This window comes from Pleuronectes platessa, chromosome 3, assembly GCF_947347685.1.
Source record: "Pleuronectes platessa chromosome 3, fPlePla1.1, whole genome shotgun sequence".
Taxonomy (NCBI): Eukaryota; Metazoa; Chordata; class Actinopteri; order Pleuronectiformes; family Pleuronectidae; genus Pleuronectes; species Pleuronectes platessa.
This window is the reverse complement of record NC_070628.1, coordinates 593,541-616,105: the sequence shown is the minus strand read 5'-3', so window position 1 is coordinate 616,105 and position 22,565 is coordinate 593,541. Positions and strand designations below refer to the sequence as shown.

At 47.0% G+C, this 22,565-nt stretch overlaps 2 protein-coding genes across 5 annotated transcripts in view; one reads left to right on the top strand and one right to left on the bottom strand.

Annotated features, from left to right (window-relative positions):
* The window catches only part of LOC128437454 (NACHT, LRR and PYD domains-containing protein 12), a 278,177-nt gene that overhangs the window by 25,868 nt on the left and 229,744 nt on the right, over positions 1 to 22,565 (bottom strand). The gene's annotated exons all lie outside the window — the stretch shown is intronic.
* The window catches only part of LOC128437456 (BMP/retinoic acid-inducible neural-specific protein 3), a 214,427-nt gene continuing 198,463 nt past the window's right edge, over positions 6,602 to 22,565 (top strand). For all 3 annotated transcript variants that reach the window (XM_053419627.1, XM_053419626.1, XM_053419624.1), the window contains exon 1: positions 6,602 to 6,825. In XM_053419627.1, coding sequence (XP_053275602.1) covers positions 6,602 to 6,825 — 224 coding nt within the window. The remainder of the gene's footprint in view (positions 6,826 to 22,565) is intronic.

The window sequence follows — 22,565 nt, the reverse complement described above, 5'->3', positions numbered from 1 at the left end:
CTCAAAACATCGTCAGAGACAAACTTCCGGCGAAGCGGGCAGTCCAGTTACGTGAGATTTATCTTTTAACAGATGTAAATCTCCGCACAATGTCTCTGACGGTAACACGTAAAAAAGGAAGTGCCGGCTTGTTACGCGCGCTTCTCAGAACATAGTAAACAAAGGAACCGGATGTGACGTCTCCAGTTCGCCACGCGTTACACGGCTAAAAACAGATCAGCGATCTTAAAACAAACATACAATCAAATAAATGACACGCTAAGTATTTAAACTAGTCTCTGCCCAGACAATAAAGCCTCTTACTGTGACCTTCGCGGTGTTGCTTGCGCGTGGCACGCGGATTTTCCGGAAGTCCAGTGAATGATCGTGGCCGCTCAAGCTCGGTGGCGCTGGTTCCTCGGTTGTTGAATAGGAACGGATTCGTCTTGCTCCTCAACGGGATGAAACATCGTCTCTTCTGCAGGGATGATCAGCTGTGGCGCAGTTGTGGGGATCGTGAAAAAGAAAGTCTTTGTCTCGGCCGGCGAATGAGCTTCTGTGCGCGGCCTTTTCAAGTTAAAAACAAAAATAGTCTTTCAAAATAAGATTCAACTTAAGATAAAAGAAAATAACTCTGGTTGCCTCCTTTAGAGCTGGAACATCTGGGAGGCCCCGAAGGGGCCTGGTCGAAGTCCTTAGCAGGGAGAAATGGCAGCGATTATTTGGAGTCCCAGGGCTTTTAAATTACCTGAGAGGTCCTCCTCCTTGAGGAGTTGGTCATAGGACATCGGCCAATTGATTTGTCAGGAATCGATCTGAGTGGGCGGGGCTTGGAACTCAGCGGGGGTTCCAAGGCATTCCCAGAACATTTTCCACCACCAGGGGGAGATTCTTGAGCCTGCAGGAGGATGTTTTCCCTCCAAAAGTTTAACAACCCTTTGTTCACCCTCGGCTCCAGTGTCTGGTGGTCAGCCTCTGGGCTCTGGCCCAACAATAGTTATTTTTGTACTGTTGTTTCTGTTATCCTGTAGAACATGTCTTTGGTTTTCCAGTCCTCTGATTGGTCCGATTAGTTTGACTGTTTCTGAAGTTCCGGTGCTGACTGTCAATCATCTGTGTTGCCTAGGTGATGCTGTGCTGCTCCATCAATGGTCACTATGACATCGTTTACACCAGGAGTTACCCCGCCTCCGCCGCGCTGTGTCAGGGTGAGTGCTGATCAGTGGTTGTCCCTTCAGTGTGTGTGTGGTTGATTGATGTCGTGTGTGTGTGTGTGTGTGTGTGTGAGTGTGTGTGTGTGTGTGTGTGTGTGTGTGTGTGTGTGTGTGTGTGTGTGTGTGTGTGTGTTGTTTCAGGTGCGTCTGGAGCCAAAGGGGAAATACTATAACGCCTTCATCCAGGAAGTAGGAACCCACTCGTCAGCCGTCACCGTGTTCATCGAGGAGCTGGGAGAGAAGTAATGAAACATTTAATCTGACGACTCTTCCACATTAATCTGAACCAAGCATCAGGTGTGAAGCTGACTCCAGACCAGCAGACGTCAGATGGTTGTGATGTGTCTCTGTCTTAGACACCTGGTTCCTCTGACGGATCTGAAACCAGTGAATCCAGTTCCTGCCTGGAATGTTGCTGCTCCAACTAGAAAAGGAGATCTGGGTAAGCTTAGGTTATTCTATGACCTCTGACCTCTTGCAACCCCCCCCCTGACCCTATGGCCTCGTGCAGACTTGGACTCTCGTGGTCAGCGTCATCATCGTCACCGTTACTTCAGGAAGTCTCGGGGCAGCAGTGGAATGAAGGGGGCCGAGCTCATGATAGCTCCCGCCCCTTTATACGGAGGCCCCGCCCCATCCAGCCTGCCCCCTCGCTTCCAGCCGGCAGGTCACCCCCGCCCACCCCCTCCTCCCTCAACTGGAACCATGACCTATGATCCCTACGCCCCCCCACACCACCACCACCACCACCCTACAGTCAGAGCTCCTCGCTACGGAGCGTCCAGGTGGGAACTGACACTTGTAGAACTTGTGTAGTTGATCACATTCACACCTGCTGAGACACAGGTTGACCTCAGGTGTGAAGACATGTGACGCATGTTGAAGGAGGCGTTACCGATGAATTACTCTTGATACTGATGACTTCCTGTGTGTGTCTGTGTGTGTGTGTCTCTGTGTGTGTCATGGATTGTGGTCAGAAGCTCCACCCGTTTCCTCAACCGTCACCTGATTGGCCCACAGCTGACCTATTACCACCCTGGAAGACGATATTACCACGACTATGAGAACTACGCCTTCAGGTCCCGGTAAATGATGTCATCATCTTGCCACAGTCCCACCAACCATGTGTGTGGTTGGTGTTCACCACGATGACCTGTCTCTGAAATATGATCTACTTTGAATCCAAAGGGACGGTGCACATTATTTAATATGAGCACAATGTTCCAGAGCCTCTTAGACTCATTTTCATCTGCAGTCTCAGACAGGTTGATAAAAAGAGACAAAGAAACTAGACTATTCCAGATGATGACATGTGTAATCATCATAAATATAATACAACACCCTCCATGTAGAACCGTGACTGTGCCCCCCCCAGTGGTCGATCACATGTCTTCCTGTGTTCAGTCGTAGCCGTCGTCAGCTGGTTGCTGCTATCAATAAAGATTGTCAGTTTGGTTACCCTGCGGAGACGGGGGAGGAGCCAGGCGATCTGGACTCGGCCATCACGTACTACCAGCTGGACGACGCCAGCGACGCCGTCTTCCCGCCGCTGCCGGTGAGAGAAGCACATGACCACGCAGACATGTGACCATGCGTTTCCGTTTGGATTCACTCTGACTCCTCCCACAGGGCACTGCTCCTCCCCCTCCACATGGCTCCACCTATCGAGTTCAGAGAGCCTCTGGACACCACCCCCCCTTCACATCGACCTGCAAACACCCCAGTGTGCTCCTCAGAGGACGAACAGGAGGACACGAGCACCGCTGAGGACCAGGGTGAGGAGGACACGGGACTCTGTCTCTCTGACTCTGTCTCCGTCTCTTTGTCCCCTGACGCTTTGTCTCTTTGTCTCTCAGCTGAGTTCTCAGAGGATTTCATCTTCAGTGCTCAGGGTGAGTTTTGTTAAAGTAGCTTCATCCTGTGAAATAAGTATTTATCTGGGGGACAGAGAGTTTCCAGATTAACCTTGTGACAGCCAACCCCCCCCCCCCCCCCCTCCCCCCCTCTGGGACTCAAACACTGACCACAGTGACTCTCCACTCTCCTTCAAGAGATGGATAAGGGAAGTTTAGATCAACTTGCCTGTTGGATGATGGGATTAAAGCGTCTTTGAATTTGACCTCACTGCTCTGTTTAGTTATTAACACGCCTCACGCTCCCCTCTGGGCAAGGCCACGCTGTTCACAACGTGCACCGTGTAGAGCTCAACACGATGTTCATTCAAAGCTCAGAATAGATCTGGATTTACTGACACCACATGGACCTACAGGTGATCTGGGGTCTGTTTTATTGCAGCACAGACACATGATCATGCGTCATCGTACAGGAACCCGGTCTTCTCCCGAGAACGCAGAGTTTGTGGCTGCAAACTTTTCATCTGTTGAATAAAGAGTTGAGTCAACGCTGGACTTTGTGGTAATTTAATTGGACGGCTGCAGATTGTCACTATGTGCTGCTGGGCTGAGCAGAATTCTATTACAGCTACTCCTGCATCTTCCATCATGCTGTACATACGATCGAGTCTAGTGTGTGAGATAAAAAAATTGAAAATTTGAGAATGAGGATTGGATTTGGTGACTGATTGGACCCATTGGGATATAAAAGGATTTATTCTGTCGTGTTTTAAGGACCAAAGTTAATTTTTCCTTCTTCTTCAAGTCTCTGCACATCGATAAAAACATGATTCCAGATGTAAAAATTGGCAAAATACGATCAGGGCACTTAGTGAACAACTTGAAATTGCAAGTTTTCAGTTGTACTTGTTATTGTACGTTAAATACAAGTCAGATACAATCACCTCTGAGATATTTTCCATCAAGATCCATCAAAGATTCCCGGGAAATTGGTGAAAATGTTAAAGAAAATGGAAAACTGATTTATCCATCAGTGCCAAAACTCCGAGGGTTCTTTCTTGGCCCAGGTTCCATCCTTCCACCAAGTCTTATGTAAATCTGTTCATTATTTTCTGCACAATCCTGCTGACAATCAAACACACTCTCCAGCCGACTGGGGAGAGAATCACCACCTCTTTGCTCGGTGTAGTAAAAGCCGACAAACCGTGTGTTGCTGTCTGTGAACAGTTTAATCCACTTCCTCATATTTCATTGTAGAGCAGCAGCCGAGCAGAGTTCACCTCATTCCCATAAAGCTTTTCTATCTCCCGGCTGCAGAGTCCCCGGTTTCCTGCGTTTACCTCCCCCCCCCCCCCCCTCGTCCAGGCCTTTTCAAAGCTTCTCCTCTCTCCGTCTATCTGGGAACAGTTATGCTCTTTGTAGGTTTTAATAGTCTCCGGGTTTGTTCCCAGTCCGAGCAATTAGGACTGTGAGACTTCATTTGTACTTCGCTGCTCCGCAAACATGACTCGAGACTTAAGAGGCACAGAGACCGGAGGCCGGAGTCAGAGCTGAGACTCAATTAAGCATTTGTGACGATGTGAAAAACCTTTAAGGGCCTTGAAAGTAAAAAAAAGACCTAAAACGCTTTGAAGTGTCCCCCAAACTGGGATCAGGACTGGCATCTGGTCGACTGGAGACTTAAAACCAGTTCCTGTGAACGAGGAGAGATCAGATTTAAAGACGGAGCGGTTTGACAAATCAATAAAAACTCCACGTATGAGCATCAGAATCCAGTCGTTGCCTGTTTTTAATTAACTGCACACCAACACATGTACACACCCCCCCCCCCCCCCACCGGGGTCACACAAACACAGGGAAAGCAATGTCTCACCGGAATCAATTTCCAAATTGCCTGTTAATCTTATCTTATTAAAACTACTAAATTAAAGTCCACCCACGAGCTCCACTCTAACCCCGGATGTGTGGCTAAACGAGTCGCTGTGTTCAATTCTACATCTCATATCTGTAGCTGCTCCTCGTGCACGTCCACACCTGGCGTGCACGTCCCAGGCTGTCGGCTGTGGGCTGCGATAGCAAGGATTGTTGAAGTGTACACACACACACACACACACACACACACACACACACACACACAGAGTGGCTGAGTTAACTTGACAGATTGTCATTGGAATACTGTAATGGGACTCAAACCCCCGGACACACACACACACACACAGACACACACAGACACATAGCAGAGGATTGTGTCACAGCGGGGGGGATGATTGACAGGCCTCAGGATGGTGATGGAGACTGATAGGAGCCCCGGACTTCAGTGTGAACAGCAGGTCGTCTGAGGGAACAGCCGCAGCACAGACTTGGTTGATTTACATGTTGATATGATTCTTAACAGACGAGTCACGGAGGGTTTGGAACTCACGACATTTCGGGTGAATTCACAAATAGAATCGTGAGCTGCGGTTTAGCGGCGGCTCTTGTCTCCGGTGAGAAGTTTGAATCAGAATCATTTGTTTTTAACCAAACCTGCAAAACTTTTATCTCTTTAATTAAATGAGGTTTGTCAGTTGAATTCAATAAAAAGTCTCAACTCACAGGAGAAAAATATTAATTTGTTCTTTCTGTCTAAACGAGGACTGATAATAGCACAGAACTAATTATTCTATTCTATGATATTTTATCATGTCAAAGTATTTATGCAGATTGGAACCTTTTTGAAAAATTGGAAAATTGGACCAGTTAAAGCTCAAAATATTGTAAAATATTTTTAGTGATGTGGTTTGAATTTAACAAGACCCGCATTGCAGACTGCAGGGGGAAGAGACATTGGATTTCAAATAAATCAAATTAATAAATGAAAACAGGTTTACAGGGTAAGAGAAATGAAAGGGACCCAAACTAATGAAGAGGAAACATGAGGGAACAAGTCAGAAGCTAAACAGGAACAATCAGAAACTAAATGGATGAACACTCCACTTATGAAACCACTTTCATATTCACTAGATCCAGATGTTTCTTTTAATTTGGAGCTGCACCAAATTGCACACATGCATAAATATAAGTCTCCTCAAATTAAAATAAAATTTCATCTAGAGACATTCATTCTAAAATGTTGAAAACTTTTGAATCCTGGATCTGTCCCATGATACAGATTCATATCAAAGTTTGAGAGGAGCTTCCATGACTCATCCTCTTATCAAGTTTCCTGGCAAATCATCCAGTAGTTTTTTGGGAATCTCGATAATTAAGGAAAAAGAAATATAAACAAAATCTAAACCAATCATAAAGTCGTTAAAGTCCTTCACAGGAACAGATCAGAAGAGTTTTTATTATTTCTTTAAGTCTATGATGCTCGTCTGTGTTGATTCGTGTCCTCAGCTCTCGTCTGTCTCCCCCTGCAGGTGTCCGGGGGACATTCAGGTGATGCAGGTCCCCCGCTCATCCCAGTGGAGGAGCCAGCGAATGACGAGTGGCCAGGGCTGCTGAACGCCCCCCCGCCCCCACCGCCGCCACCGCCGCCCGCAGCCCCCCCCCCCCTCGCCCCCTCCACCTCTGATGGCTCTATGGGGCGTGGTCAGCCTCAGCCTTCACTGCTGGGTGTGTTTACGCTCTGTAGCCTCGGCCACAGCGGCAGCACCGCCCAGCCTCCCCAATGAGAAGCCCGGGGGCCCCCTGGACTGGCTCCTGTCCGACAAGGGGCCCTTCCACCACTCGTCGGAGTACATCGACTTCGTGGAGAAGAACCGGCAGGGCTTCTCCACCAGATACAAGATCTACAGGTAGGTCAGGAGGAGGAGGAGGAGTTCACCCCTGCTTCATCGTTACTGCCGTGTGAAAATGTCACAACAATAGTTATCCTCCATAATTTAAGACCTTTTCTTGGTGGGATCCACACGAGGCTTCGGGGAGAAACACCTTTAAAGAGGTTTTTGAGGATTCAGCATCATTCTTTAATGTGGAGGGAGAGAAACCCTGCATGAGGCCATTAATACTGCACACACAGGATATACACTGCATATATCCTCAACTGCTTCGTTAGAGGAAAAATATATAGGCTCGATTTAGAGAAGTGTTCTTCATAATTAATGTGGACAATGAATTCCTGCAGCTTCAAGGCCAGGCCCCAGAAACTTATACAGATCCTCACCTGACCCGTATTAAAGCGCTGCGGAGAGAATTACCCAGCATGCATTGAAATGTGCTGCAGCTAAATCAGGTGGAGTCGAAATGAAATGATAGAGATGAGGGAGGAGGGGGAAGTGAACTGTATTCTGCTCCGGCTGACTCCACCTGCGAGTGGACATCCGCTGCGATGTGATTGGTCGAGGAGGAGCAGGTTCGAGTCGAGGTCAAGGTCACTCAGAGGTCGTGCTCCTCCTAATTAACCACGCTGCAGCTGCACGGGGGCTTTTCTGTTTTATTACCTGTACATTTACCCGCCTTTTTTTTATCGCGACATCAAAATGATGTAAGGGAGAAAATGCAACACAACTGGATGTGTGATGCTAGTGCACACAGTGGAGGGAGGACGTGCTCTGTGCGTTCCAGGCTGCTTAGTAGGCACACTGCAGTATTTGGCCTGTCGTGCAGGAAGGTTCCTCACAGCCAGCGTTCACAAGATGTCTGGCTCTCACCTCCACGGAATCACAATGCGTGACGTGCAGACGTGTCGCTGTCGACCGGTTCTGCCGCCGGGCGGGTCACCTGATCAGGTGGGGGAATGGAATATGTTAATGAGCGACTGGAAAATGAAGCAGATGATTTGTCACGGCACGCACCGAGGCGTCGGCATGTGACCGGATCCGAGGAGCCGGGCTCGTGAATCAAACCCGTCGTCATTCAGGAGGACGACGTCCAGGCCTCGGGAGAAAGAGACGGAAAGGGTTCCTGACATCTCTGGATTCGCATCTGGATGTTTTACGGCTCCACCGATTGGCTGCCGTGTCAGAGGGGTTTAATATTTCCTTCCCTGGCAAAAGGCGGCGGCCCCGTTTGGAGCCGAGCTGCAGGAGCGGTGAGATTAATAGTCTTATCATGTGGCCAAGTGATTAGTGAGCTCTTAGTACTTATTACTCTGCATTATCACAGAACCCCCTGAGAGGCTCCTGTCAGCTCGGGGGGGGGGGGGGGGGGCGTTTGAGGCCCTCTGGATCACCACAATGCGGCAGTGATTAATAGTGATGATATTAAAAGGAAAAAACTAACCTAAAAAGTAAATAGCCTGTAAATCTTCCCCAAATTGAATTCACTTGGATTCTGTCCCGTTCGATGTTTTGGGAAAAGACTCCAACAAAGACAAGAGGGACACAGCTGCTGTGTGGCTTCTGTTTGAGCAGATATAATATAACGTCTTTATTTCAGTGCTGTGGTGATTGTTTTTCAGAAACGCACATCTGGAGTTGGCTCATAAAAAATTCAGCCGGTTTGTTTTATTGTGAAATTGCAATATTCTCTCCAGGGGGCGACACCCTGCTGTGTGTTGCTCTGGAACACACGTCCTGTCGGTTTCCTCATCGAGGCCGAGCCCTCGCGTGCCAACTGGAAAATAACACAACGCTGGGATGTCAACGAAATCAAGTCAAACTTTATTTCAAATTTGAAACTTGAAATGAACCACTAGTGCTGTTCTGAACTCGCCTTTTTAACGTTGGGGTCAATTTCCGTACTGGATTTGTGAATTAATTTAATATAACACGTCCTCAAAGGGATTTTCCTAATTCATCTCATCGTCATCCGCTTATCCGGGGTCGGGTCACGGGGGGAGCAGCTCAAGTAGGGGGCCCCAGACTTCCCTTTCCCGGGCCACATTGACCAGCTCTGACGGGGGGATCCCGAGGCGTTCCCAGGCCAGTGTTGAGATATAATCTCTCCACCTAGTCCTGGGTCTTCCCCGAGGTGTCCTCCCCACTGGACGTGCCTGAAACACCTCCCAAGGGAGGCGCCCAGTGGGCATCCTTACCAGATGCCCGAACCACCTCAGCTGACTCCTTTCTAAGTAAAGGAGCAGCGGCTCTAATCCGAGTCCCTCACGGATGACTGAGCTTCTCACCCTATCCCTAAGGGAGACGCCAGCCACCCTTCTGAGAAAACTCATCTCGGCCGCTTGTACCCGCGATCTCGTCCTTTCGGTCATCACCCAGCCCTCATGACCATAGGTGAGGATAGGAACGAAGATCGACCGGTAGATCGAGAGCTTTGCCTTGCGGCTCAGCTCTCTTTTCGTTACAACGGTGCGGTAAAGCGAACGCAATACCGCCCCCGCTGCTCCGATTCTCCGGCCAATCTCACGCTCCATAGTACCCTCACTCGCGAACAAGACCCCGAGGTACTTGAACTCCTTCACTTGGGCTAAGGACTCATTTCCTACCCGGAGTAAGCAATCCATCGGTTTCCTGCTAAGAGTCATGGCCTCAGATTTAGCGGTGCTGATCCTCATCCCAGCCGCTTCACACTCGGCCGCCAGCCGATCCAGTGAGTGCTGAAGGTCACAAGCCGATGATCCAATGAGGACCACATCATCCGCAAAAAGCAGTGACGAGATCCTCAGACCACCGAACTGCAACCCCTCCCCACCACGACTACGCCTCGATATCCTGTCCATGTATATCACAAACAGGATTGGTGACAAGGCGCAGCCCTGGCGGAGACCAGCACCCACTGAGAACGAAACTGACTGGCTGCCGAGGACCCGAACACAGCTCTCGCTTTGGGAGTACAGAGATTGGATGGCCCTGAGGAGAGACCCCCTTACCCCATACTCCCGCAGCACCTCCCACAGTTTCTCCCGGGGGACTCGGTCATACGCCTTCTCCAGATCCACAAAACACAAGTGGACCGGATGGGCATACTCCCAGGCCCCCTCCAGGATCCTTGCGAGAGTGAAGAGCTGGTCCGTAGTTCCACGTCCGGGGCGAAAACCGCATTGTTCCTCTTCAATCTGAGGTTCGACGATCGGCCGAACCCTCCTTTCCAGCACCTTGGAGTAGACTTTACCAGGGAGGCTGAGAAGTGTGATACCCCGATAATTGGTACACACTCTCTGGTCCCCCTTTTTGAACAGGGGAACCACCACCCCGGTTTGCCACTCCTTTGGCACTGTACCCGACTCCCACGCGATGTTGAATAGGCGTGTCAACCATGACAGCCCCTCAACACCCAGAGCCTTTAGCATTTCTGGCTGGATCTCATCAATCCCTGGGGCTTTGCCACTGCGGAGATGTTTGACTACCTCAGTGATCTCCACCAGGGAAATTGACGACGAAACACCATCAACCTCGAGCTCTGCCTCCAACATAGAGGGCGTGTTATTCGGATTCAGGAGTTCCTCAAAGTGTTCCTTCCAACGTCCGACGACCTCCTCAGTTGAGGTCAACAGAGTCCCATCCTTACTGTACACAGCTTGGATGGTTCCCCGTTTCCCCCTCCTGAGGTGCCGGATAGTCTTCCAGAAACACTTTGGTGCCGACCGAAAGTCCTTCTCCATGACCTCTCCGAACTTCTCCCACACCCGCTGCTTAGCCTCCGACACGGCAGCAGCTGCAGCCCTTCGGGCCTGTCGGTACCCTGCAACCGAGTCAGGAGTCCTCCAGGATATCATATCCCGGAAGGCCTCCTTCTTCAATCGGACGGCTTCCCTGACCACCGGTGTCCACCACGGTGTCCGAGGGTTACCGCCCCTTGAGGAACCTAAGACCCTGAGGCCACAGCTAGCCACCGCAGCTTCAGCAATGGAGGCTTTGAACACTGCCCACTCCGGCTCAATGTCCCCAACCTCCACAGGAATGCCAGAAAAACTCCGCCGGAGGTGTGAGTTGAAGATACCTAGGACGGGGGCCTCCTCCAGACGTTCCCAGTTCACCCGCACTACTCGTTTGGGCTTACCAGGTCTATCCGGAAATTTCCCCCATTCCCTGATCCAACTCACAACCAGATGGTGGTCGGTTGACAGTTCCGCCCCTCTCTTTACCCGAGTGTCCAAAACATGCGGCCTCAGATCAGATGACACGATCACAAAATCGATCATTGATCTTCGGCCTAGGGTACTCTGGTACCAGGTACACTTATGAGCACCCTTATGTTCGAACATGGTGTTTGTTATGGATAATCCATGACTAGCACAGAAGTCCAATAACAAACGACCGCTCGGGTTCAGATCAGGGAGGCCGTTCCTCCCCACCACGCCTCTCCAGGTATCTCCATCGTTGCCCACGTGGGCGTTGAAGTCACCCAGCAGAACTACGGAGTCCCCTACTGGAGCCCCATGCAGGACTCCATTCAGGGTCTCCAAGAAGGCCGAGTACTCTGAGCTGCTGTTTGGTGCATACGCACAAACAACAGTCAGAGTTTTCCCCCCTACAACCCTTAGGCGCAGGGAGGCGACCCTCTCGTCTACCGGGGTAAACTCCAACACCGCGGCGCTCAGCCGGGGATTTATGAGTATCCCCACACCCGCCCGGCGCCTCACGCCCTTGGCAACTCCGGAGAAGAATAGAGTCCAACCCTTATCCAGGAGTACGGTACCAGAGCCGAGACTGTGCGTGGAGGTAAGCCCCACCAGATCTAACTGGTAGCGCTCCACCTCCCTCACAAGCTCCGGTTCCTTTCCCCACAGCGAGGTGACGTTCTACGTCCCCAGAGCCAGCTTCTGCCGCCCGGGTCTGGTCCGTCAAGACCCCTGACCTTCGCTGCCACCCATGTGGCTGCGCACCCGACCCCAACGGGTCTTCCCACAGGTGGTGGGCCCATGAGATGAAGAGAGGGGGGGTGCCACGTAGTTTGTTCGGGCTGTGCCCGACCGGGCTCCGTGGCAAACCCGGCCACCAGGCGCTCGCCATCGAGCCCTCCGTCTGGGCCTAGCTCCAGACGGGGGCCCCGGGCTTCCTCCGGGCCGGGTCACATCTCCTCTTCCGTCGATATTCATTGAGGGTTTTTGAACCATTCTTAGTCTGGCCCCTCACCTGAGACCACTCTGCCATGAGAGACCCTACCAGGAGCACAAGGCTCCAGACAACACAGCCCTCAGGTTCACAGGGACACGCAAACCTCTCCACCACGATAAGGTGACGGTTCCAGGAGAGGAGGATTTTCTCCTAATTAAATATCTTTAATAGCAAAGTTGCTCAAGGTTAAAATGTGATTTAAAGTGTGAAAAGTAAAGAGTATGGATTTGTTTAAATGGATTCAGCCGATCGTCCCTGGATCAAACCTCCACATGAAAGCTGCTGGAGAAGACTATTCCACTCAAAGAGCTTTTCATCCATTCATAGAGTTTATATACAGCTCCTGTATCACTACATCAATGTGATGGATGCATGATGGCTTCAGGTTCACCTCAACATGGACTGAAGGATCCAGGGATTGAATCTATGACCTTGTGGGTAGTAGACGACCCGCTTTGCCTCCACAGCCGCCCCCAGAAACGCCTCCCATCTAATTTCCTTCTTTAATGTATTTCGAACATGTGGTGAAAATAAAACAAAGTCTACAAATAATAAAACTATTTAAGCCAAATATGCGAAAAAGAGGGAGGCCAAGTACAAACTTGTTTAATCCCTCCTTCTCTATAAATCCAGAATTAATAATTATCTTTCTATGTATCTATAAATGTGTTGTTTTTTACCTTTGCTCTATGTTGATTATATGTACAAATACTAAATATAAGGCGATATAGATATTTAAACATGTATAATTTGATATAAACTCATTTAAATTCTTATTTAAAGCAAAAATGGATGAAGATAAACTCAGTAAAGTGACTTCAAACCAGGGATTAGTTTAAAAAAGGTTTAAATTACAGCACAGTGTCAAAGCATCAGTTAGCGTCCACACATAATGAATTAAAAAGCAACGAGATATCTTTAGTTATTGTCTCCAGGACGTGCCCACCCTGTGAGTTCACCTCCATCAAAGGAGAAGCAGCTTGGTGTTTGATAGAAGATCCTCTTCAGACACACGGAGCAGCAGCAGATCTCTGTGAATCCTCAGGGAGTCTGCAGCTTCTCTGAGGAGCATCGAGGATGTAGAGCAGATTCTCTCACCGATGCTCCTCAGCCTCATCCCCTCACCTGAAATCCCCCCCCAGGTCTCAGCAGCTCCACGTTGCTGCTTGTGGTGAACAATCTGATAGAATCTAATAATGCTTTCCCTCAGTCTCGATATCAAATATCACTTCTTTATTTTTTGCTAAAGTCATAAGAGACGCTACATTAGATATTCTACCCTGAGCGAGCTCTGTTAATCGTTCAGGTTTTTCCTTTGGTTCTCACTCGTGTTCAATTTGTTGGCGCTGCAGGCGACTCTCTGGTGGAGATGATTCCACTGCAACGGAGAAAAGACCACAACAGAAACATGAGAGGATCCAGCACTTTGCTCTCAACTCAAACATATAAATATCTTCTGCACGGATAGCATGTAGCAGGTGCCTGAATCTTGACTCTTTTAAAACCAGCAGCGTTTTGCTCACATCTCGTTGTGTCAGCAGATTCTGAGCAGCTGCATTTCAGATGAAGTGAGACGCTCACGTCCTGACGTGTCGAGAAGATCCAACCGGCCGCAGCGATACATAAATCTCCAGCTGGTGTTTGCTGTAAATGATCATTTGTGACAAGTCCACGTCGGGCGGAGCGGCTCATCTCTCTGGTGCAGAACGCAGGGAGGAAGCGGCGGAGGAGAGGGTGATTGAAAGTGACACCATTATTTTCTGGTCTGGTCTTCGTCCATGTGCAGACCAGACCTCCTGCTAAATCCTCATGAACGCTCGATGACAGGAGAAGATGAATTTACCAGACTCTGCCCCGTGAGTTACAGTGTTGGAGCCGCAGAGGCAACGGTGTAGAAATGAATCCACCGAAAATCTCTGTGTGTGTGTGTGTGTGTGTGTCTGTGTGTGTGTCTGTGTGTGTTTTGGATATGGGAGAGCATATCCATTGGTTCCAGTACAAACACAATGTGGCCCTTCCGCTCTAGCCACCTGTCCACGGCGCACGCTGCCAAGGGAAAGCTGCCACGTGCACCAGGGGGAGAGCGGGAGTGTTTACATGCATTTGGCCTCTTTTCTGAACATATTGCACCGGGATAATGTCTGTGATTATTATTTTATGGACCAAGAATTCATTCATTATGAATTCAATTCGACAGCGGAGAACTCGCTATGCCCGTTAAATATTATTAAACTGCTTAAACCGGTGAATATATGTGAATATAAATGCAAATGAAGGATGATTTAAAAAGCACAATAGCAGAGGAACTATTTCTATCCTTAACTAGAGTACCTACAGTGCCTTGCATAAGTATTCACCCCCCTTGGACTTTTTCCCATTATGTACTGTTACTAACTGGAATTCAAATAGACTTAAACTTTTTCCCGTTTGATCAACAAAACATGCATAGTACTTTGGAGGTGCAAAATAAATTGTATTGTGACACAAACAATAATGAGAACAAAAAAGTTGACATCTGTTGGGTGCATAAGTATTCACCCCCCTGTGTCAATACTTGGTAGAACCCCCTTTCGCTGCAATTACAGCTGCAAGTCTTTTGGGGTATGTCTCTACCAGCTTTGCACATCTAGAGATGGAAAGGTTTGTCCATTCTTCTTGGCCAAAAAGATGAAGCTCAGTCAGATTGGATGGAGACCGTCTGTGAACCGCAATCTTCAAGTCTTGCCATAGATTCTCTATTGGATTGAGGTCTGGGCTTTGACTGGGCCATTTTAAGACATTAACATTCTTTAATCCAAACCATTCCTTTGTAGCTCTGGCTGTATGTTTAGGGTCATTGTCCTGCTGGAAGATGAACCTCCGCCCCAGTCTCAAGTCTTTTGCAGACTGCATCAGATTTTCTTCAAGGATTTCCCTGTATTTGGCTCCATCCATCTTTCCCTCTATTCTGACCAGTTTCCCTGTACCTGCTGAAGAGAAGCATCCCCACAGCATGATGCTACCACCACCATGTTTCACTGTTGGGATGGTGTGCTCAGGGTGATGGGCAGGGTTGGGTTTTCGCCACACATAGCGTTTTGCATTGAGGCCAAAAAGTTCAATTTTGGTCTCATCTGACCAGAGCACCTTCTTCCACATGTTTGCTGTGTCTCCCACATGGCTTCTGGCAAACTCCAAATGGGATTTTTTATGGATCTCTTTCAACAATGGCTTTCTTCTTGCCACTCTTCCATAAAGGCCAGATTTGTGGAGTAGACGACTAATAGTTGTCCTGTGGACAGATTCTCCCACCTCAGCTGTGGATCTCTGCAACTCCTCCAGAGTAACCATGGGCCTCCTGGTTGCTTCTCTGATTCATTTTCTCCTTGTCCGACTCTTCAGTTTGGGTGGACGGCCTCCTCTTGGTAGGTTTGCGGTTGTGCCATATTCTTTCCATTTTCTTATGATGGATTTTATGGTGCTCAGAGAGATGTTCAAAGCTCTGGATATTATTTTATAACCTAACCCTGCTTCATATTTCTCCACAACTTTATCCCTGACCTGTTTGGTGAGCTCCTTGGTCTTCATGATGCTGTTTGTTCAGTAATGATCTCCAACAAACTCTGAGTCCGTCACAGAACAGGTGTATTTATACTGAGATTAAATTGCAGACAGGTGGACCCTATTTACTAATTATGTGACTTGCAAATGTGACTTGTGAATGCAATTGGTCGCACCAGATCTTTGTTAGGGGTTTCACAGTAAAGGGGGTGAATACATATGCACTCAACACTTTTCAGATTTTTATTTGTAAATAATTGTGAAATCCATGTAATATTTCCCCCCACTTCCAAATGATGCACTATTTTGTGTTGGTCCATTACATAAACTCACGATGAAATAAATTTTAATCTGTGGTTATACCATGACAAAATGTAGAAAAGTCCAAAGGGGGTGAATACTTATGCAAGGCACTGTAAGTATCTAAAAATACAGTAACCGAAAATCACTTTTAATTTGATCAGCTAAATAGCACCACAATTTAAAATAGTTTTTTTTGCAGAAAATGAAGTATCAGTTGTGTGTTTGAGGTGCAGCTCATGGTAACTACTTAATATTCAGTGTGGCACGGTGGAGTGGCCCCGACTTCAGGGCTGGACTCCCTCCCAGGGGTCACCAGATAAATCTACGGGTTATCAGATGATTAATGGATTTGGAAAGTTATGAAAGAATAAGCTAAAGTTTTGTTTCACCGATTTCATATACCTCTGGACTTAGGAATAGTGGTAGTTTCCCCTTTTTTGGACCCAGACAGTTTCATTAGGAGGAGGGGGAATTATTCCTTTACACGTGATCACAAATATAAACTTTGTTAGATATTATATAAGCCCAAAAGTTAGAAAAACTGATTCAATCTAAAACTTTTCCAATCATAACCAAACTCTGCATCGTGTAAGTGCATAATGTTGGTTTTAACTCAAAGCAATGGCCGTCAAATAAATACACTGGAGAGAAAAAAGGTAAACCAGATGTCATCTAATTTGCAGTCGTAAAAAGTGATGTATGAATATTTAGAAACCGTATTATTCTCCTGATCTTTTGTTATTTTTCCACACCAGTGCATTTGCAGATAGGATGAAGCAGCTGAGATAAAATAAAAACTCCTTCTCCTTCTGAGAAAACTCAACAGCTCGGTCCTGACAGAGTTAAACTGATGAGAGCGATGTGACTCTTGTGACACGAGCTGCAGTGAAATTGATAATAATAATGACTTAGCCGGTTGTTGGGGAGGATTGCACCCCCCCCCCTAAAATCCTCTCCGTGGTGAAACCCATTTCATTTCCCCCCTCTCCCCGCAGGATGAACCATTTGGCCTATTGGGGGTTTAAGATAAGACGGGGGGCCTATAGCTTATCTCAGTCAACGATAACTGGAGGAACGAAACGACAGAGGGGGGGGGGGGGGGATTGGAGAATACTCGTTCTATACCTGGTCTCTGCACCCCCCTCCCCCCTCCCCCTTGTATATTTTCCTCTGCAGCCACAGAACGTGCCGCGGCTCTGAACCACTGCTGGAACTCGTGAGAGAGAGAGAGAGAGGGAGAGAGAGAGAGAGAGAGAGAGAGAGACGCGGCGTCCCATCTGAAGAGGTCATTTATTTGCGTGGCATGAAACGAGGTGGAGATTAATAGCGACACTAGACACATGTGAGCAAGAGATTAGTCAAAGGCTTTGTCTGAATACTGCAGTGTCAGCAGAAAGGTCACCGGGCTCCACGTAGCCATTTAGCATCGTTACGTTTACTTCCCGCCTCTCGGCCCGGAGGTTTCTGCTCAATGCCGTGTGCCGCGGCGTCCTGTCTCATCTGATGGAAAACAAAGTGTGTGTGTGTGTGTGTGTGTGTTGCGGATCTCGGCTCGTTGTGTCTCTTTGAGCGAATCAAACATCTGGATTGTTTGAGCTCTCCTCATTACTCCTGGTTTAATGTGATGTATACCCTTTCAAAAGGCCAAACTCCCCCCCATCCATCATCACGTGGCCAAGGTTGTTCAACCCGCTCTGATCACAACAGTCGGGAAAGAAAAGAGCAGCGTCCGACGGAAAGGGTTCGATGCCGCTTCGCTTCAACTCGCTGAACGTTTGTCGGCGGCTCCCACACGATGAGATCCGAACATCCATCCCTCAAGGAAACCGGATCATTCTGTGTGGCTGCTTCAAAGAAAGATATAGATATACTTTTTCATATTCTCTGAAAAAGCATCACTATGTAGTCCTTCACATTAAAAGACGTGTTCCTTAGACGTCTCTTTGAGGAACTCGTCTCCCGACCCTTTCTTCTCACACAGGCGTGATTATGTGAGTGAATTGGGGACAGTGCCAAGAGCGGAGCAAAAACAAATTGGCATCGCACTCCCCGAGACATTTCAAAGCAATCACAGCCGATCTGTTATAATCACAGCTGTTATTATATTTGTCTGCAACTTCATAACTGTCTCTTTCTAAATCCATCTCCATGCAGATTTGTGATACAGATGGAAAACGTGCTCCTGACACTCAGCTCGCTGCTGGCGTCCAATCAGAGATCTTCTGTTTTTTTTATAAACATCAAGAAGTCGACGTGGGCTTCAGAAAGAATCTTGATTTTTACAAGCACACATTTAATTAGTTCTAGTTCAGATGGGTTATTGCTCCGCAGGTCTCGCTTCATGTTCTCTATATTTAATAATAACCTTTGCAAACATAAGCTTCAGTGAAGAGCCAATTACTCGACATGCAGAAGAACTACTTAGAATGAAATCCTGAGAGCAAGGGGGACATCTCCGTTATACCTTTTAAAAACTAAATGTCAATGTTACCGCTCATTTTTATCGACCACAAATAAAAAGAATTCTTTAGAAACTATGTCGGGGAAAATAGAGCACATGACAAAGTTTGCCAAATGGCTAAAAATTGACTGAGTTCAAGGGCTTCTCACAAACAGACAATAAGATAAAAGGGTGAAACACAAATACTCCACAGTCTGTTAGCAGCAGTTATGATAGTAACACTGAGGTTATGAAAATAGAATCGTTTTTAAATAATTTATGTGGAGTCTCTGTTAATGTTTTTGACCTCGGTGAATTCTCAACAAAATAAAGGTCTGAGGATGTTAATAGTTCTCTTATGACATTTCATTTCCTTCTAACAGCATCTGTACTTATTTACACATCTGAACTATTTCTCTTGCACATTAAATGTTTGCGTTAAATGAGCAGCAGTGGAGATATATTTTATCAATGTCCCTTCGTCCATTTTCTTTACCACGACCACAATCGGGTAATAGAGGCAGTGGGCTAAGTAGAGTAGACCAGTAAACATCTCCCCAGTAATGTTCTCCAGCTCCTCGAGGGCAGATGAGATGTATCTACAGCCTTTTCTGGATCTGTACTGGGATCAAACCAGTTGGCGAATGTATGATCTGACTGTGTAGCCTCATCCGGGTTCGTTTGACGTGAAGAAAAAACTCTGTTCTTCCTCTGGATGTCCGAGCTCCTCTACCTGTCTATTGTCTAAATCTGAGTCCAGACCCCCTGAGGAGGAACCTCATTGTCCACTTGAATCACGGATATAACTCTCAACTTCCAAAACTGAACAACATAGGTGGGAAGTAAATCGAAAGCTTGACCCTCCGGCTCAGCTCCCTCTTCGATAACACGTCCATATTGTTGCTGCCGCTGCATCGATCTGTCCGTGGATCTCAGGCTCGGTGTAACAGTCCGTTGTGAAGAAGACCTCGGACTTGGAGGTCCTGACTCTCCTTCCAGCCGCTTCACACTCGGCTGCTGACCCTCCTGGTGCAAAGCCAAGGTCACGGCTTAATGGAGCCAACGGAGCAGCATCATCTGCAAAAAGCAGGAAAGGCAACAGGACGCTGCACTTTGAAATCCTGTCCATGAAAATCACACAGAACAGAATCGGCAGGAAGCCAACACCGACTGGAAATCTTCTAAACAACCCTTCAGCGAGCGCCGTGGCTCTCACACCCCACTATCCACATAAGGAACAGATGGCTTCTATAAGTAACCTCTATATCCCATATAACCACCGTGCACCTGTTGTTAAGAATGGGAACCAGAGCCACAGACAGGAAGTCTCCCAATGATCCTTGAGGGACCGTTGGGACACCTTCACTTTTTGTGTTTTTGTTGATCATGAATCTTTGCCCCAAAGTCCTTATAGAACCATCCTGAACTCAAACCTGTTGTTTGTTGTGCACATTTCCCGAGCAGCTCAGAAGTCCTCGGACAGGGGAGCATGTGGCTCCAGGTCTCATTTGGTGTCCTGCTCTCCATGGCTGCACATTATAAAGTCCCAGAGTCGTAGAGTTCCCTGGTTGTTTCCAGGATCCAATCCAAAGACCAAGATACTTTGCTCACAGTCCTTTCTTTCTTGGACTCTCGTGTACAGGTACTGGGGCTTGACAAAATGAAAATTAGGGACTTGGACAATTAATGTGAAATTGCAAGATTTACAAGAGGTGTTTCTGTGTAAACAAATTCAACGTGAGTAAAAGAAACATCGTAAGCAATGAAGGACTTTTTGCTCCACGTCGATTTTTACCTTGTAAATAGCAGCGGTCAAAAATCTCACCCAGTTTTCTACAAATCCAAATTAAAATATGTGTTCTAACAACCTTATTTTTTACTGGAAACCAGTCCAGAGAGAAAACCACAGACCAAACACAAATACAGGAATCTGTCATGTGAAACAACCTAAACGTTGGTGAATGGTGTGTTCGTGTGGGATCCCGTCACTTTGTTGAAATTAAAAGAGAGAAGCTGATTCCTGAGATGTTTTCGGGCCTTCAAACTCAAAGAGGAGCTACAGATGTGGATCCTTGAGCTCGGCTGATCGTTTCTGTGAACTTATTTTCCGTTGAAGCAAGTTTATTCTGCTGGAGTTTGGCTGTGAGTTCTTTTCATCCAGTGGTGACAGCAGGTGGGCGTCGGTCAGAGTCCAGCCGCTTGCTGCTCGGCCATCAGAAGAAAAAGCTTCTGTTCTCACCTGCTCAGGGCGAGAGGCAACGCTTCCATCAAGAATGAGTTCAAACTCTTTCAGAGGCACTGACACAGTCTGACATTACAGCGTGTGTGTGTGTGTGTGTGTGTGTGTGTGTGTGTGTGTGTGTGACAGAAGTTGCTGATTAGTTTCATCCTTGTTTCCTTCGTGATTAACGTCTCACTCTTGAGGCCTCGTTAGAAGCCGTTCAGTCATTAGTGTCTCGTCAAAACTGAAATGACAAAATTAAATACTTCTCCTCCTTCATCATAACTTACACTGGCTTCATGTTCCAGTTTGCAGACAGAGCTGCTCCAACTCCTGCTGTCATTAATGCTAATTGATCAGAAAGTAATTGGGGAGCTTTAATTAATTTCATTAAGTATAAACTATCAATTTAATATCTGTTCATTCTCATTATCTGCACAGAGCAGATAAAACACACAGCTGCTATAAAAAAAACCACATAAATAATTAAGATTTACAAAGAGGACACAGGATCTGGTAAAATGGAGCAGATCATAAAAACAAGTAAAAATAGATTCCCAACAGATTTTTAAGACAATTTAAATCAGGGTTCTGAGTTTGTAGAATTAAGTTCCTCTCACAGAGGGAGTTCCACAGCAGCAGGACTCGAGCTAAAAGTTTCTTTCATTAACAAACAACTGCAGGGACGATGAGGACGGGACAACCTGAGGGACGCAGGCAGCAGCTGTGTCCTCCTGGGGCACAAAGAAAGTGTAGTAGCAGGCCACAACCAGCAGGGGATCAATGCAGTGTGGGCCTACTATGGTTGAATATCTTTCAAAGTTTGGAAGAAGAGTTTTGAAAGCAGCTGGAGATGAGATACAGATGTGTGGTAGTGCTCTGATGCAGAGATTCAATGTCAATGTTGTCGTTGCATGTGTGTTGACAACACAAATGCATTTACACTTGTGTTCTATGTGATTGTGTTGTTTCCCTGATGACATCATAATGTGGTTCAGCCGATCAGTTCAGAATCTTGTCTCGGTGCATCTTGGGTACATTCACACCTGCACCATCATGTGGTCAAACACTATCCAATGGGAATGGAGGCGCCCAGAACACACTTGAATATCTGGTGCAGTTGGTGAAATGGTTTTTAAGGTATTTATAATAATATCATGGTCAACTGGATTAAATACAGAACTTAAATATAACAAAACAGCAGCAGCAGAAACTACAGTGAGCTTCAGGTCTGAGAGTTATTTTAATAAAAAGCTGTTTCTCTGCTGCACCAGGCACAAAACTCCTTATGGAAATTTTAAAAAAAAATAAAGAATACTATTCATATGTGAAAGAGCTCTTTTCTAAAATGTTTGGCTTAAAAAAAGGTTGAGATTTGAAATCTGTTAAAAAAGAGGAGGGTCATGTTGAGAAGCAGAACTGAGCCAGTGGAGAATTTGTGGCTGTGAAACAAATCCTTGAGAAATCATGTTATGATATTATCTAATTGATAAGTGCATGCATGAAACTAAGTGTTTAACTCGTCTTATTGAACAAGGAAACTTGAATGAATTGTGATATGAAAGGATTCAGCACAGATTTAAGGTTTAAGATGGAACCTGATATTATTAATTATTTGATGAAATGACTGAGAAACATGCGTCACTGGATCCGTCTTAAGGAAATCGAAGCTTGACCACTGAGTTTATTGCTCTAAATAAAACCCGGTGGTTGTGGCTGCTGCTCCTTATTCAATTTGAGAAATATGAACACCTCGCTTCTTTCCCATAAAATAAAATGCCTTTATATTTCAGTGCACCTCTCCTTTCAGTGACTTATCTGACTCTGCAGAGCTTTTCAGATGCGATGCACACGTCTCCTCTGGAAACTCAACGAGCGGCGTCTCAAAGCTGAACTGTTTTCACCGAGTGTCACACAAAGGAAACACGGAGTCGGCTGATTCCCATGCACGGTGCGCGCCGCCTGTTGAGGCCAGTGAGGAGGTGCTGGAGAGAAGAAATCTCCCACTGAACAGCTTGAGCTTGAACTGGTTTGTGGAATAACTCTATGCACAGTGTGAGAAAAGGCGCCGGTGAA